This window comes from Oncorhynchus masou, chromosome 30 (genome assembly GCF_036934945.1).
Source record: "Oncorhynchus masou masou isolate Uvic2021 chromosome 30, UVic_Omas_1.1, whole genome shotgun sequence".
Taxonomy (NCBI): Eukaryota; Metazoa; Chordata; class Actinopteri; order Salmoniformes; family Salmonidae; genus Oncorhynchus; species Oncorhynchus masou.
This window is the reverse complement of record NC_088241.1, coordinates 25,889,913-25,902,484: the sequence shown is the minus strand read 5'-3', so window position 1 is coordinate 25,902,484 and position 12,572 is coordinate 25,889,913. Positions and strand designations below refer to the sequence as shown.

At 42.8% G+C, this 12,572-nt stretch overlaps 3 protein-coding genes across 10 annotated transcripts in view; 1 reads left to right on the top strand and 2 right to left on the bottom strand.

Moving 5' to 3' along the window:
• Positions 1–2,120: 2,120 nt before the first annotated feature.
• Positions 2,121–6,757, bottom strand: LOC135522448 (C-type lectin domain family 4 member E-like). The gene is made up of 6 exons (XM_064948718.1): positions 6,404–6,757; positions 5,714–5,824; positions 4,381–4,512; positions 3,613–3,764; positions 3,291–3,412; positions 2,121–2,943 (listed from the first exon to the last, which is right to left on the bottom strand). Exons 1-6 carry the CDS (start codon positions 6,486–6,488, stop codon positions 2,781–2,783), a joined length of 765 nt encoding a protein of 254 aa, XP_064804790.1. The 5' UTR covers positions 6,489–6,757; the 3' UTR covers positions 2,121–2,780.
• A 919-nt stretch (positions 6,758–7,676) lies between these two features.
• On the top strand, positions 7,677–10,364 carry LOC135522449 (CD209 antigen-like protein E). The gene is made up of 5 exons (XM_064948719.1): positions 7,677–7,824; positions 8,248–8,496; positions 9,012–9,169; positions 9,333–9,454; positions 9,887–10,364. Exons 1-5 carry the CDS (start codon positions 7,800–7,802, stop codon positions 10,053–10,055), a joined length of 723 nt encoding a protein of 240 aa, XP_064804791.1. The 5' UTR covers positions 7,677–7,799; the 3' UTR covers positions 10,056–10,364.
• Positions 10,365–10,387: 23 nt separating this feature from the next.
• Positions 10,388–12,572, bottom strand: part of LOC135522445 (T-cell surface glycoprotein CD4-like) — a 29,972-nt gene continuing 27,787 nt past the window's right edge. For 7 of the 8 annotated variants that reach the window (XM_064948711.1, XM_064948714.1, XM_064948708.1 and 4 more), the window contains 3 exons: positions 12,237–12,343; positions 12,060–12,109; positions 10,388–11,865 (listed from right to left, as the gene is read on the bottom strand). In XM_064948711.1, the coding sequence (XP_064804783.1) occupies positions 11,835–11,865; positions 12,060–12,109; positions 12,237–12,343 (188 nt within the window). In that variant the 3' untranslated portion in view covers positions 10,388–11,834. The remainder of the gene's footprint in view (positions 11,866–12,059; positions 12,110–12,236; positions 12,344–12,572) is intronic. The other variant, XM_064948709.1, reaches the window with a different exon arrangement.

Genomic DNA, 12,572 nt, shown 5'->3' with positions numbered 1-12,572 from the left:
AACATAATTGCAAAAGGGTTTTCTAATGATCAATTAGCCTTTTAAAATTATGAACTTGGATTAGCTGACAAAACGTGCCATTGGAACACAGGAGTGATGGTTGCTGATAAAATGTAGATATTCCATAAAAATTCTGCCGTTTCCAGCTACAATAGTAATTTACAACATTAACTATGTCTACACTGTATTTCTGATCAAGTTAATGTTATTTTAATGGACGAAAAATTGCTTTTCTTTCAAAAACAAGGACATTTTTAATTGACCCCAAACTTCTGAACAGTAGTCTACATGGTCCTCAATGAGGAATGCCCTGCCCCCCACTCCTTCCCCATCAGACAGCGCATCACATTTTGCACCTTCTTACACTTTCACACCACTCTCTCAATGTGTTCTGCCCAGGTTGAGTGTCAAAGTATACCCCAAGGAACCTGAAGACCCCCACCCTCTCCAGGTTTCTCCCATATAACCTCAAGCATATCTTATCTCCCACCTTCCTCTTCGCAAAATGAAACACTGTCTGAGTTTTCTCTACAGAGAACCTGAATCCTCACATTAAAAACTTTTTCAGGATCGGTGGGTCCCCTGCGGGACGGTTGAGCTAACGTAGGCTAATGCGATTAGCGTGAGGTTGTAAGTGACAAGACAATTTCCCAGGACATAGACATATCTGATATTGGCAGAAAGCTTAAATTCTTGTTAATCTAACTGCAATGTCCAATTTACAGTAGCTATTACAGTAAAATAATGCCATGCTATTGTTTGAGGAGAGTGCACAGTTTTGAACATGAAAAGTTATTAATAAACAAATTAGGCACATTTGTGCCGTCCTCATACAACATTTTGAACAGAAATGCAATGGTTCATTGGATCAGTCAAAAACTTTGCAAACTCACTGCTGCCATCTAGTGGCCAAAATCAAAACTGCACCTGGGCTGGACAAATACATTATGGCCTTTCTCTTGCACTTCAAAGATGATGGTACAATTTTTTTTTGAAATGGTTGTTTTCTTATTTGCATAATCTTTTACCAGATCTAATGTGTTGTATTCTCCTACATTCCTTTCACATTTCCACAAACTTCAAAATGTTTCCTTTCAAATGGTACCAAGAATATGGATGTCCTTGCTACAGGCAGTTAGATTTGTGTATGTCGTTTTAGGTGAAAATTGGGGGAAAAAGGGTCCGATCCTACTACCCACCACTCTGCCTCATCAATTTCCTCCTTTACCTTCCTGACTGTTTATGGCACATTTCTCCCCCTCTTTCATAACGCCCCATCATCTCCAAATAACGACCTACCAATATCTGGCCATACCTGAGAGTAAACATCATTCATTTTGATTGAGAACAACAGAGGACTAATCACGTTCCCCTGCGGTGTACCGTTATCCACCAGGATAGAGATTTCCCCACCCGCACCAAACAGAAAATCCTGTATCCAGTTGTATGTTCTTCCTCCTACCCCTATAAATATCAATTTTTATTAAAAAACCCTCCTTTCACAAAAGACAACTACAACAGTCTCCTTGTCCACTTGAGCCTTCCTAACCTCTGCTACTAAGCAGAGCACTGGGTCCATATTTCCCCTACCCTTCCTGAACCCACTCTAATGTGACGATAACAGCCCCCCTGATCTCCAGGAAGTAAGTTAGCCTTTCTGTAATTTTACGTTCCATAATCTTACATACATGTGATGTATGTAGTTGGCCGATAGTTTGTTGGCCTAGTTGGGTCCTTCCCTGGCTTCCGGATTGGTACCACTACTGCCTCCTTCCAGCTGCCTGGTAGTTACCCCTCCTCCCACCCTATGTTGTACAACACCAAGGCAAAATATTATGTAAGAAACAGTGTTGTCTTAAAGAAATTAAAATACGATTTCTGGATTAGAAATACAAAATACAAAATACTTTCAGCAAATAAATATGTTTAAATGTGTTAAATAAAACACATGAAAACACATTCCTTTTGCAGGCTACATCATTGAGCAATAAAACAATGGATGAGCAAAGACACAGGAGAAACCAACAGAGTCAATACAAAATGATATATTCCAGGAAAATGAAACATGCACGGGTAAAAACCCAGACACAAAACAGAAAGAGACATCAGAGGAAGAGTAATTCGTTTGAAAATACAGTTTTATTGATTAATTATTGATTCATTTTCATGGTTAGTGCAGCAATACATAATATTTTGGAGATTTATGTACAGGTCACACACGTATAAAAAAAGCACTCAGATTGCTGAAAAGTATCCCAGCAATCAGTTTGGCAAGCAGCAGAGTTGATTAGAGCATCTACCTCCTTGATTGCATTAACTGATTTACTAAATTGAGTGCATTCATTGAAATTCTCCTTGCAGAAGGTGCCAGATTTGCAAAATGTTTGCATCTATTATTTTGAGTAGGGAATGAACATTTCATGAAACTAGCTATACCACAAAACTATCTTTATCTCCTCTTGTCATTCTATATCTTAGCCCTTAACCTTTTCTGTCCCATTTTGTTTCATGGTTTCTGAAAAATACAAAGTAATACATACACTTGGCAGTGTAGTTGAGTAAATCTGACCCATAACCTAGTTTAGTTTCTAGTTCTGATGCTTCCAGTAAGAATAATCATTTCACTTTTATAGCAATTTTCATTGCACTAAAACATCTCAAATCGCTTGAAAGACATAAAAAGGATAAGCTATTTAAGAAAACTTTGCCATCATTCATGAATGCATGGACAGTAGATCTAGATAATTGGGAAATTCATGGCTTAGTTTAAGTTCTGTGATTCAGTCTAGCCGGATGGCATCCATCTGACAAATGCGTTTGTAGATGTGGTCGCACGGTACGTCAAACCAGGTCTGCGAATGGCTGTCCAGGGTGGCACAGTCCTCCCCGTGTGATCCTCCTGAGTGATGATTGTCAGGCTCAGAGCTATACTCATTCCAATACCTGAAAGAGAGACAGGGAGAGAGGGAAGGTGAGAGAGAGAAAGAGAGAGACAGAGACAGAGAGAGAGAGAGACAGAAGGGTGAAGGCAGAGAAAAGAGAGAGAGAGGGGGTAGGGGAGAGGGAGTAAGAGAGAGGGAGAGAAGTAGAAATGCCAAAAGCAAAAGGAAGGAGTTAGGGAAAGAGGTAGAAAAAAAGGAAACAAGAGAATAGAATGAAAGAAGAGGAAGAAGGAAAATACAAATTGAGAAAGGGAGCAAGGGAATGAGACAGCGTAGAAAAGTAACTATTTGCCTCCCTCTCATTATAACACATGTGATATTGGATTATTTAGGACGGGCTTCACATACTTATTTGTCAGTGTTGTGTTGTCCACCCATCTCCAATCCCCTTCCTTCTCTATATCTGATAGGCCAATCCAGAAGTGGTAGTCAAACCCGCCAATCCTCCGGGCCTCTTTTTCCAGAGCGTCCTACAAGCAAACAGTTGTGATTACAATGAGGGGAATACCCATACACAAACACACACACACACACACACAAATACACACACACACACACACACACACACACACACACACACACACACACACACACACACACACACACACACACACACACACACACACACACACACACACACACACACACACACACACAGACACTATCTTACATGCTGTTCCTTGCTGTGCAGGATGGTAAGGTGGCTGCCCAGGGAAGTACAACTGTCTCTGCTGCTCGGCCAGTCCATCTTGTCATTACTGAAGGAGTAACATTTCTCATCTACATGAATCCAGCCCTCAGGACACTCCCTACACTTACTTACTGTGAGAAGAGGAGAGGAGAAAGAGAAGAGGAGGAGAACAGGAATAGAGAGGGAGAAGAGGAGGATAAGAAGATGAAAAGGACAAAGAGAGACAGATGAGTAAAAATGCATGGGTAATATGTATATTGTACAGTGTACACTTTAAAGTAAGACTGTAAATTATACAGTCATTTGGGGTATTATCAACAGTATGATACTGTGAAACGTTTTACTGCAGCATACTGTGAATTGTGATGCATTGTGGGAACATTTTCTGGGCGGGGAAAGAATTGCTCTATTTTGAATGGTGCTGCATTTCTGTCCCACAGAATACAGTATTATACTGTATTCTTGGAGCACCAAAAACCTTTTGACCACTAGCAGGTGCATGGTATTGTTGTTTCTGGCTCTATTTTTGTTGCACCCTTTAGTGAGAGTGCTGTACCAACTTAACTGTAGTAGTAGTAGTAGTGCAGCATCAAGTTAAAATAAATAGTTGACAGATGCCTGTAAGTAACTGTTAACTTCACGGCAACCCCTTTACAGTGTACCATTTCTTACGTGAAATAATGTAATAGTGAATGACAGTTGTCTAAAGTATCTATCCACTCTGAATAACACTTAGCCACCCTTTACCTGTCTTTGAGCAGCTCTGACCCAGTTTGGAGTAGTCATCACAGAGACGAACATAACGTCCTCGAACTGAGTTCAGCTTCAGGGTCAGAGATGCTGTCTCCAGGGGAACACTAGGTAACGGCCTGCTCAACACTGAGAGAGAGAGAAAGAGAGAGAGAGTGAGAGAGAGAGAGAGAGAGAGAGAGAATGAAAAAGAGGAATAGAGACCAAATTGACAAGTCAGATTGGGACAAATTGGTGTTTCTTTAAAGTCCTGACCCCTCCTGTCTCAGCCTCCAGTATTTATGCTGCAGTAGGGTCAGTTTGGGTCAGTTTGTTATATCTGGAGTATTTATCCTGTCTTATCCGGTGTCCTGTGTCCTGTCCTGTGTTATCCTGTGTCCTCTCTCTAATTCTCTTTCTTTTCTCTCTTTTTCTTTCTTTCTTTCTTTCTTTCTTTCTTTCTTTCTTTCTTTCTTTCTTTCTTTCTTTCGGTCACGCAGAGGACCTGAGCCATAAGACTTCCTGGCCTGATGACTCCTTGCTGTCCCCAGTCCACCTGGCCGTTCTGCTGCTCCAGTTTCAACTGTTTTGACTGCAGCTATGGAACCCTGACCTGTTCACCGGACATGCTACCTGTCCCAGACCTGCTGTTTTCAACTCTCTAGAGACAGCAGGAGCGGCAGAGATACTCTGAATCATCGGCTATGAAAATCCAACTGACATTTCACAGTTCTGGACTTTTGTTCCTTTTGCATTGCACAACTGCCACAACTGTCGTTACCATTCTGCATGCCAAAAAAGGCATGACGAGGAAGAGTGAGAGAGAGGGGTGGTGCTGGGTTGGAGAGAGAGAAAAAGAGACATACAGAGGGGTGGTGCTGGGTTGGAGAGAGAGAAAAAGAGACATACAGAGGGGTGGTGCTGGGTTGGAGAGAGAAAAAGAGACATACAGAGGGGTGGTGCTGGGTTGGAGAGAGAGAAAAAGAGACATACAGAGGGGTGGTGCTGGGTTGGAGAGAGAGAAAAAGAGACATACAGAGGGGTGGTGCTGGGTTGGAGAGAGAGAAAAAGAGACATACAGAGGGGTGGTGCTGGGTTGGAGAGAGAGAAAAAGAGACATACAGAGGGGTGGTGCTGGGTTGGAGAGAGAAAAAAAAGAGACATACAGAGGGGTGGCGAGGAGAGAGAGAAAAAGAGAGAGAGAGAGAGGGTGGTGCTGGGAGAGAGAGAGAGAGAGAGAGAGAGAGAGAGAGAGAGAGAGAGAGAGAGAGAGAGAGAGAGAGAGAGAGAGAGAGAGAGAGAGAGAGAGAGAGAGAGAGAGAGAGAGAGAGAGAGAGAGATGTTTACTCACAGAGCACGCTCAGAGCGATGTTGGCACAGATGGAGGCCAATAGACCAATCAGCACAAAGAGGGCTGTCTGACCTCTGAGACACTCTGACCCCCTCTTCAGCTCCTGGGCACCTGATCGGACAGATTACAGCTCAATGCAAAGAGTGACACATTTTCATTTGCATTTACATTGGAGTCATTTAGCATTTAACTATAGGCACAAAAATAACCACATATAACAGTCATTGCAAGTCAAACCTTCTTCAAAATAGCATTAATCTGTCAAATCAGTACCAGTAAGAAAAGACAAGTGCGAGTGTGACAGGTCATTTTTTTTGTTCACCTGTCATTCACCTGTCATGCTTCAGAAGTGTTTCCTGCCCAGACAAGTACTTTGACTATGAACACTACCACTCTAATCTACCTGTAACTGCCTACAATTGTACAGTGGGCTAACATGGAACCATAGCGTTGTAAAAAGGTGAAAATTACTTCAAAAATATTTCAAATGATTCGTTCTAAAGGATTCCAAAAGAACAGATAATAGCCAATAAACTGAAAGACTATCTGTAAAACTCACACTGACTATTCCCTAAAGAGATACCATGTCCTTAGAGTTATGGTCAATCTCACACACACACACACACACACGCACGCACGCACACACGCACGCACGCACGCACGCACGCACACAATCGCACACACACTTACTGTGGTTGTTTAGGATAGGCTTGTTTCCTCTGGAGGATAGATCCTCAGTAAACTCGTGTAGACTGGTATAGTTCTCTACCTCCATGATTGAAGTTTCAGTTCTTCACCAGCTCTTCTCACCACAATCACTGTTTAACTTACTTATACCAACTATTGCAGAATCTCCCGACTTTGTAACTAACGGTAAATAAAGTCACTGCTGGGAAATAAAGTTTGTAATTCCAAACAGCTGAGATGGGAGTTGATTTCGCAATTCTGTTCCATCAAATAGTTTTCTCAGTATTTATTGTTCTTCCTCCAGAAATTCACTGGCAGTTCTTTTAGTATTGCATCAAACCTGCTTACTCTTGTTCTCTCTCTGGCTCTGGCTCTCTCGCTCTCCTTTTGCTCTCGCTGAATCTGGCCAGAAGGACTGTGTGATAGGGGGATGAGGCAGGAAAGCGTGTGAGTGTCCGTGTGTGTGTGTGTGTGTGTTTGAACAAAAACTCTCAAGAAATTGGAAACTGGAAGGAGGGTCCATCATACTGTGTGTGTTTGTATGGAAAGTAGTGGATTTAGGAAATAACATAATCATGCTGTGAAGTAACGTCTTTGACTCTGTTTCTCTATGTGATTTGGTGTGTTAGAATCTGGCCAAAATGACTCTGTAACGTGCTAGTGAACTGGAGCCTGGGGGGACGATAGCATGCCAAGTTAAACAACTAGACATCTTACGGGAAGAGGTTGGGCAACATGCTGTGTATGTCCTTCTGTGTGTGTGTGTGTGTGTGTGTGTGTGTGTGTGTGTGTGTGTGTGTGTGTGTGTGTGTGTGTGTGTGTGTGTGTGTGTGTGTGTGTGTGTGTGTGTGTGTGTGTGTGTGTGTGTGTGTTTGCATATACACATGGATTTGATGCAGCTGCTCATTTGTGAAAACAAAACAAGTAAGCCCATGCTGTTACAGAGCGTTCGGCTTAAAGTGCAATGTCATGCCTTTGTTGTAAACCTCTCTGTCAACCTCAGGAAAATGCACAGTCATGTTTAGTGACTGTGCATTAGAGAGAACTTTGATCGCTCAGACCATTGGCAAATAATGTTCAAACTCTGTGACAAATCCAGTTAGTTGGGTAGCATTTGTTTGTTCACTGAGACTATTGATCCAACTCTGCATGACCAGCAGGGTTTAATTCCATGACAGATTTTCTGCTATTGCACCAATCTATTGATTCACTTTCCCCATTCATATCTGTCTCAGGTCCAGCAAAACGTTATTTTCACAATTTGTACTTTCCAACCAATTACCTACACTCACAAACACACGCCGCGTCGGTATATAACACCAACTCTGAGTGGAAAGAGAGACCAATTTGATTTATGAACGGTTAACTGACCATGTACCAGTGATATTACACAGGGAACATGAAGAACTACCATTCTAAGCAAGGTAAAATAAACTTTTCGGTCTACACCAGTGTGTGTGTGTGTGTGTGTGTGTGTGTGTGTGTGTGTGTGTGTGTGTGTGTGTGTGTGTGTGTGTGTGTGTGTGTGTGTGTGTGTGTGTGTGTGTGTGTGTGTGTGTGTGTGTGTGTGTGTGTGTGTGTGTGTGTGTGTGTGTGTGTGTGTGTGTGTGTGCGTGCGTGCGTGTGTGCGTGCGTGCGTGTGTGTATCAAATTTGGGCAAGTCACTTTGTTACAATATTTAGGTTAATTTAAAAGACGTTAAAAAAACACATCCTGTATGTAGAACTGTTGCTGGAATACGAATTGTCACCTAAATTCTAGTCAGGTTAAACTGTCCCCTTACTGACATGTACTGTATTCTGTATAATATAAATCTGTTGAGCTCTCTCTTTGATCAATCCAATCAGGTTCCCAGGGGGGGAAGAAGTGGGCAGGACTTCTGACGTGTCAGACCATCCTCCTTGTGCTGATTGGCCTCTTGGTATCCATCAGCACCAATCAGGCAGCTGCAGAGCCCCTGTCAAATGCCACTCAACCTCGGGAAACCCCCGAGGAAGAGTTGGCAGCCCTGAAGTTGGATATGAGTACTGTGCTGCTTCGCTACAGCCACCTACGTGATAACTATGCCAGTCTGGCAAAAAACTGCTCTGCCACAGGTTAGCGCTAGCCAGAAAACTCTATGTACGTGTTTGAGAATAACTCCATTGCCACCAGACGGCACAGAATCACTGATGGACAAATGACTGATCTCCTAAATAACTGCACGTTATGTGATCGTGGTTAGTGCTTCCTGTTTAAACGTATCCCATCAAATATGCTGTATACTGTATGTTCCCAGATGGTTAGGACAGGGCCAGGAGGTCACACGGTCAGGTTCATGTGATTAGTGGCCTTAATAACATTCCCCAATCTATGGCTCTACATTCCCCTACCTCTTTTATCAAGTTCTCTGAATATTTCCATAATGCATTGCAGCAGCATTTTCATAAATCTTGGAACATTCCATCTTTGACACAGGACATGAACCCACAGCTGGGTATAGTAAATACTATTTCTATCATACAGTACAAAGGTAGAATTATATCCAAATATCTTTCTTTCTTTCTTTAATTCTCTCTCCCTCTCCCTCTCTCTCTTTCTTTCTCTCCATCTCTCTCTCTCCGGTTTATAGTGGTGAATTTCACAGGGTGTCCAGAGGGGTGGCTTCATGTACTGGTAAATGAAAAATGTTACTACTTCAGTAATGACAGGATGGACTGGCCGAGCAGCAGAGACAATTGTACATCAATGGGCGGCCACCTTAGCATCCTGCACAGCAAGAGCGCGCATGTAAGAAACTGTGTGTGCTCGTGTGTGTGTGTGTGCGCGCGCATGCGTGTGCGTGTGTGTGCGTGTGCGTGTGCGTGTGCGTGTGCGTGTGCGTGTGCGTGTGTGTGTGTGTGTGTGTGTGTGTGTGTGTGTGTTCTCATCGTAACCATGGGTTTGTTTATAGGAAGCCCTGGAAAAAGAGGCAAGTAGGATTGGTGGGATTAATAGCTACTTCTGGATCGGCCTATCAGACAGAGAGATGGAGGGGGACTGGAGATGGGTGGACAACACAACGCTCACAAATAAGTATGTAGGGTCTGCAAACCCATTCAACAATCTCAACATGACACCTACAACATTGACTCAAAATATCTCAGTTGCATTTTTCTCCACTATTTGTGTCATGTCTTATTATGTCTGTTCCTGTCCTTTCTCTTCACTCTGTCTCTCTCTGCTGGTCTTATTAGGTTACCTTCTCTTTCTCTCCTTCTCCAGCTCTTCCTCATCTCCCCTAACTACCTCGTTCACCCTTTCCCCACCTGTTCCCTTTTTTCCCTCTGATTAGGTCTCTATTTCTCTCTCTGTTCCTGCTACTTTCGGTGTCAGATTCTCGTTTGTGTTTCTCATGCCAGAAGCAAGCTATCGTCTCGTTTGCTTCCTCCTTGTCCTATCCTGTCGGAGTCTGCCTGGCAGGTGCATCCTGTACACTACTAACTGTCTTTCTCCCTTTCCCTATAGCTTCTGGCAACCGTACAGCTTGGAGCCTGATAACAATGTCTCCGGTGGGCTGGAAGGTGAGGACTGTGTGGTCCTGCAGATTAACAGTCATGCCTGGTCCGACGTGCCCTGTGAATTCATCTACCACCGCATCTGTCAAATGGATGCCTTCCCCATTACTTCTCCTTGAATCAGCGGGTGAAAGACACCGCTGACCATGAAATGAACTTAGAGTGGCAGGGATTCAATAGTAGGGTTGCACTGTTGACAATGTGCATTTTAAATGCGATTTTCCCCATGTTTTAGGAATTCAAATTCCGCGTAAACGCAGTGGTAATCAAGTGTAAATTCCGTTTTAAAGTCAAATGCAATGTGCATGGGATTGAATCCCAGTCACGGTAATGTAATCAGTCAAAACAGATGAAGTGACCGTTGGTATCTACTTGTGTTGGTGTCCACCCACCACTGACGGTATTTCAATAAAGCTGCCAATCAGTCACCCCTCAGTCACTGCTTGTTTTTTTTTACTCTTGTTTAATTCAATCATTTCTATACAATCAAACATTTTATTCGACAGTCCTATAACACAACAGCAATAACCCCTGTATTTTCTCTGTTACTAATTCAAACAATTCAACAAAACTTTGGAACGAGCCTGATCAAGCAGCGGTCTGCTCACACCACCTGAAACCCTGAGAAACTATAGTATTAAGACGGTGTTCCATTCTCTTAATAAAATATTCAGTAAATAATGGACTCTAAAACAGTCCTATGCAATATCCACTGAGTATACCAACAATTTGGAACGCCTTCCTAGTATTGAGTTGCACTCCCTCCGAACAGCCTCAACTTGTCGTGCCATGGACTCGGTGTCGAAAAGTGCTCCACACGGATGCTGGCCCATGTTGACTCCAATGATTCCCACAGTTTGGCTGGATGTCCTTTGGGTGGTGGACCATTCTTGATGTGGTCAGTGTGCGGTCGGTGCCGTTTCGACTGGACGGATTTATCCCCGTTTCGTTCTGTTTGCTTCCATTTAAGAAACGTTTTTCAACAGAGTCAACGGAATGAATAGACCCCTGATCACACGCAAACACAGTTCACTTTCATAGCAGCCACATGAAAACAGCATGATCACTCGGCGCGTTGTATAACTCCTTCTCGGGACTATCTACTCGCTCTCCTCCCCTTCGCTTGTGGACTTCAGTGCACAACACATCAGCTGTCTGTGACCAGGCGAGAAAAACAAAGGAAGACAGAAGCTAGCTGTCCTCCGGCTACACGATGGTGCTACCCTACAGAGTGCTGCTGAGGCTACTGTAGACGTTCCTTTCAGAACAGTGTGTTTTAATCAACTATTTGGTGACATGAATATATTTAGTATAGTTTTATCTAAAAAGGATTTAAAAAAATTATGTTTCACTATTTTAATTTTTAGGACATTCACTCAGGAGGATGGTCCTCCACTTCCTCCTCTGAGGAGCCTCCACTGCAATACACACAGGAAACTGTTGACCGTGAAAACCCCAGGAGTGTTGCAGTTCTTGACACAAACCGGTGCGCCTGGCACCTACTACAAGTACCCCATTCAAAGATACTTACATTTTGTGTCTTGCCCATTTAGCATCTGAATGGCACACAACCCATGGTGAATTTAACAAGTGACATAGCTTTCACCTGGATTAACCTGGTCAGTCTATGTCATGGAACAGTAATACAGTGTACAGTAATACAAAAGTGACAGTAGCTATACATATTTATATACAGTATTTGTTCAATTGGAGCTCAATCATAGGTCATAAAGCATGACAATATACACTTGTGAAATCTATGATCAAATATCACATGAAAACATCTTCTTTCTTGCTTCTTTTGTCCTTTTGGTGTTTCTTTGTATCAGAATAGAATAGCTAAGACAAAACAGTAGACACATTGTCCATTGACAGGGATTCCGGTCTGTACAATATCTCTAGTTTCTGTAGAATCCTTTTGGTTTGGGGCTGTAACAGAGGGAAACAGAATGGTTAGCACTGTAAATAACCATTCTCACACAGTATTTCTCAAATATGGGAGGTGAACAGATAGCCCAAGGCAACAAAATGTAGTTGGCAAGAGAGGCAAAAAAGTTTATGCTTTTACCTTGAACGCGCGTGTGTGTGTGTGTGTGTGTGTGTGCGCAGGAAATTACACTCACTCTTGGCAGTTGCAGAATCTGCGTTTGCCACGTCTGGGCATCATCACCCGCTGAAAACCGACAGAAACACACACAGGAAAGCTCAGTAACACTACCAACAAGACACAGCAAAATGTAAGAGATAGTGAGTACATTTTTATGCTAAAATAAATATCTGATTAAATCACCAAACCGTACCTGTCTGTGGCGTCGGATGAGGATGACAGTGAGGATGAGGAGGAGGACGAAGATGACGGCTGCGGCACAGATGGTGACCAACAGCCACACGTCCATGGGGACTCGCTCTGTCCATCAGAACAACATCAAGAGAAACAGAATCAGTATGCAAGTTCTACACTGATAACTTTACATTTACACTGATAACTTTACATTTACCTCAGATTTCTTTAAATGTACCCCAGATAACTATACATTTACCCCAGATAACTATACATTTACCCCAGATCACTTTACATTTACCCCAGATCACTTTACATTTACCCCAGATCACTTTACATTTACCCCAGTTGGGTC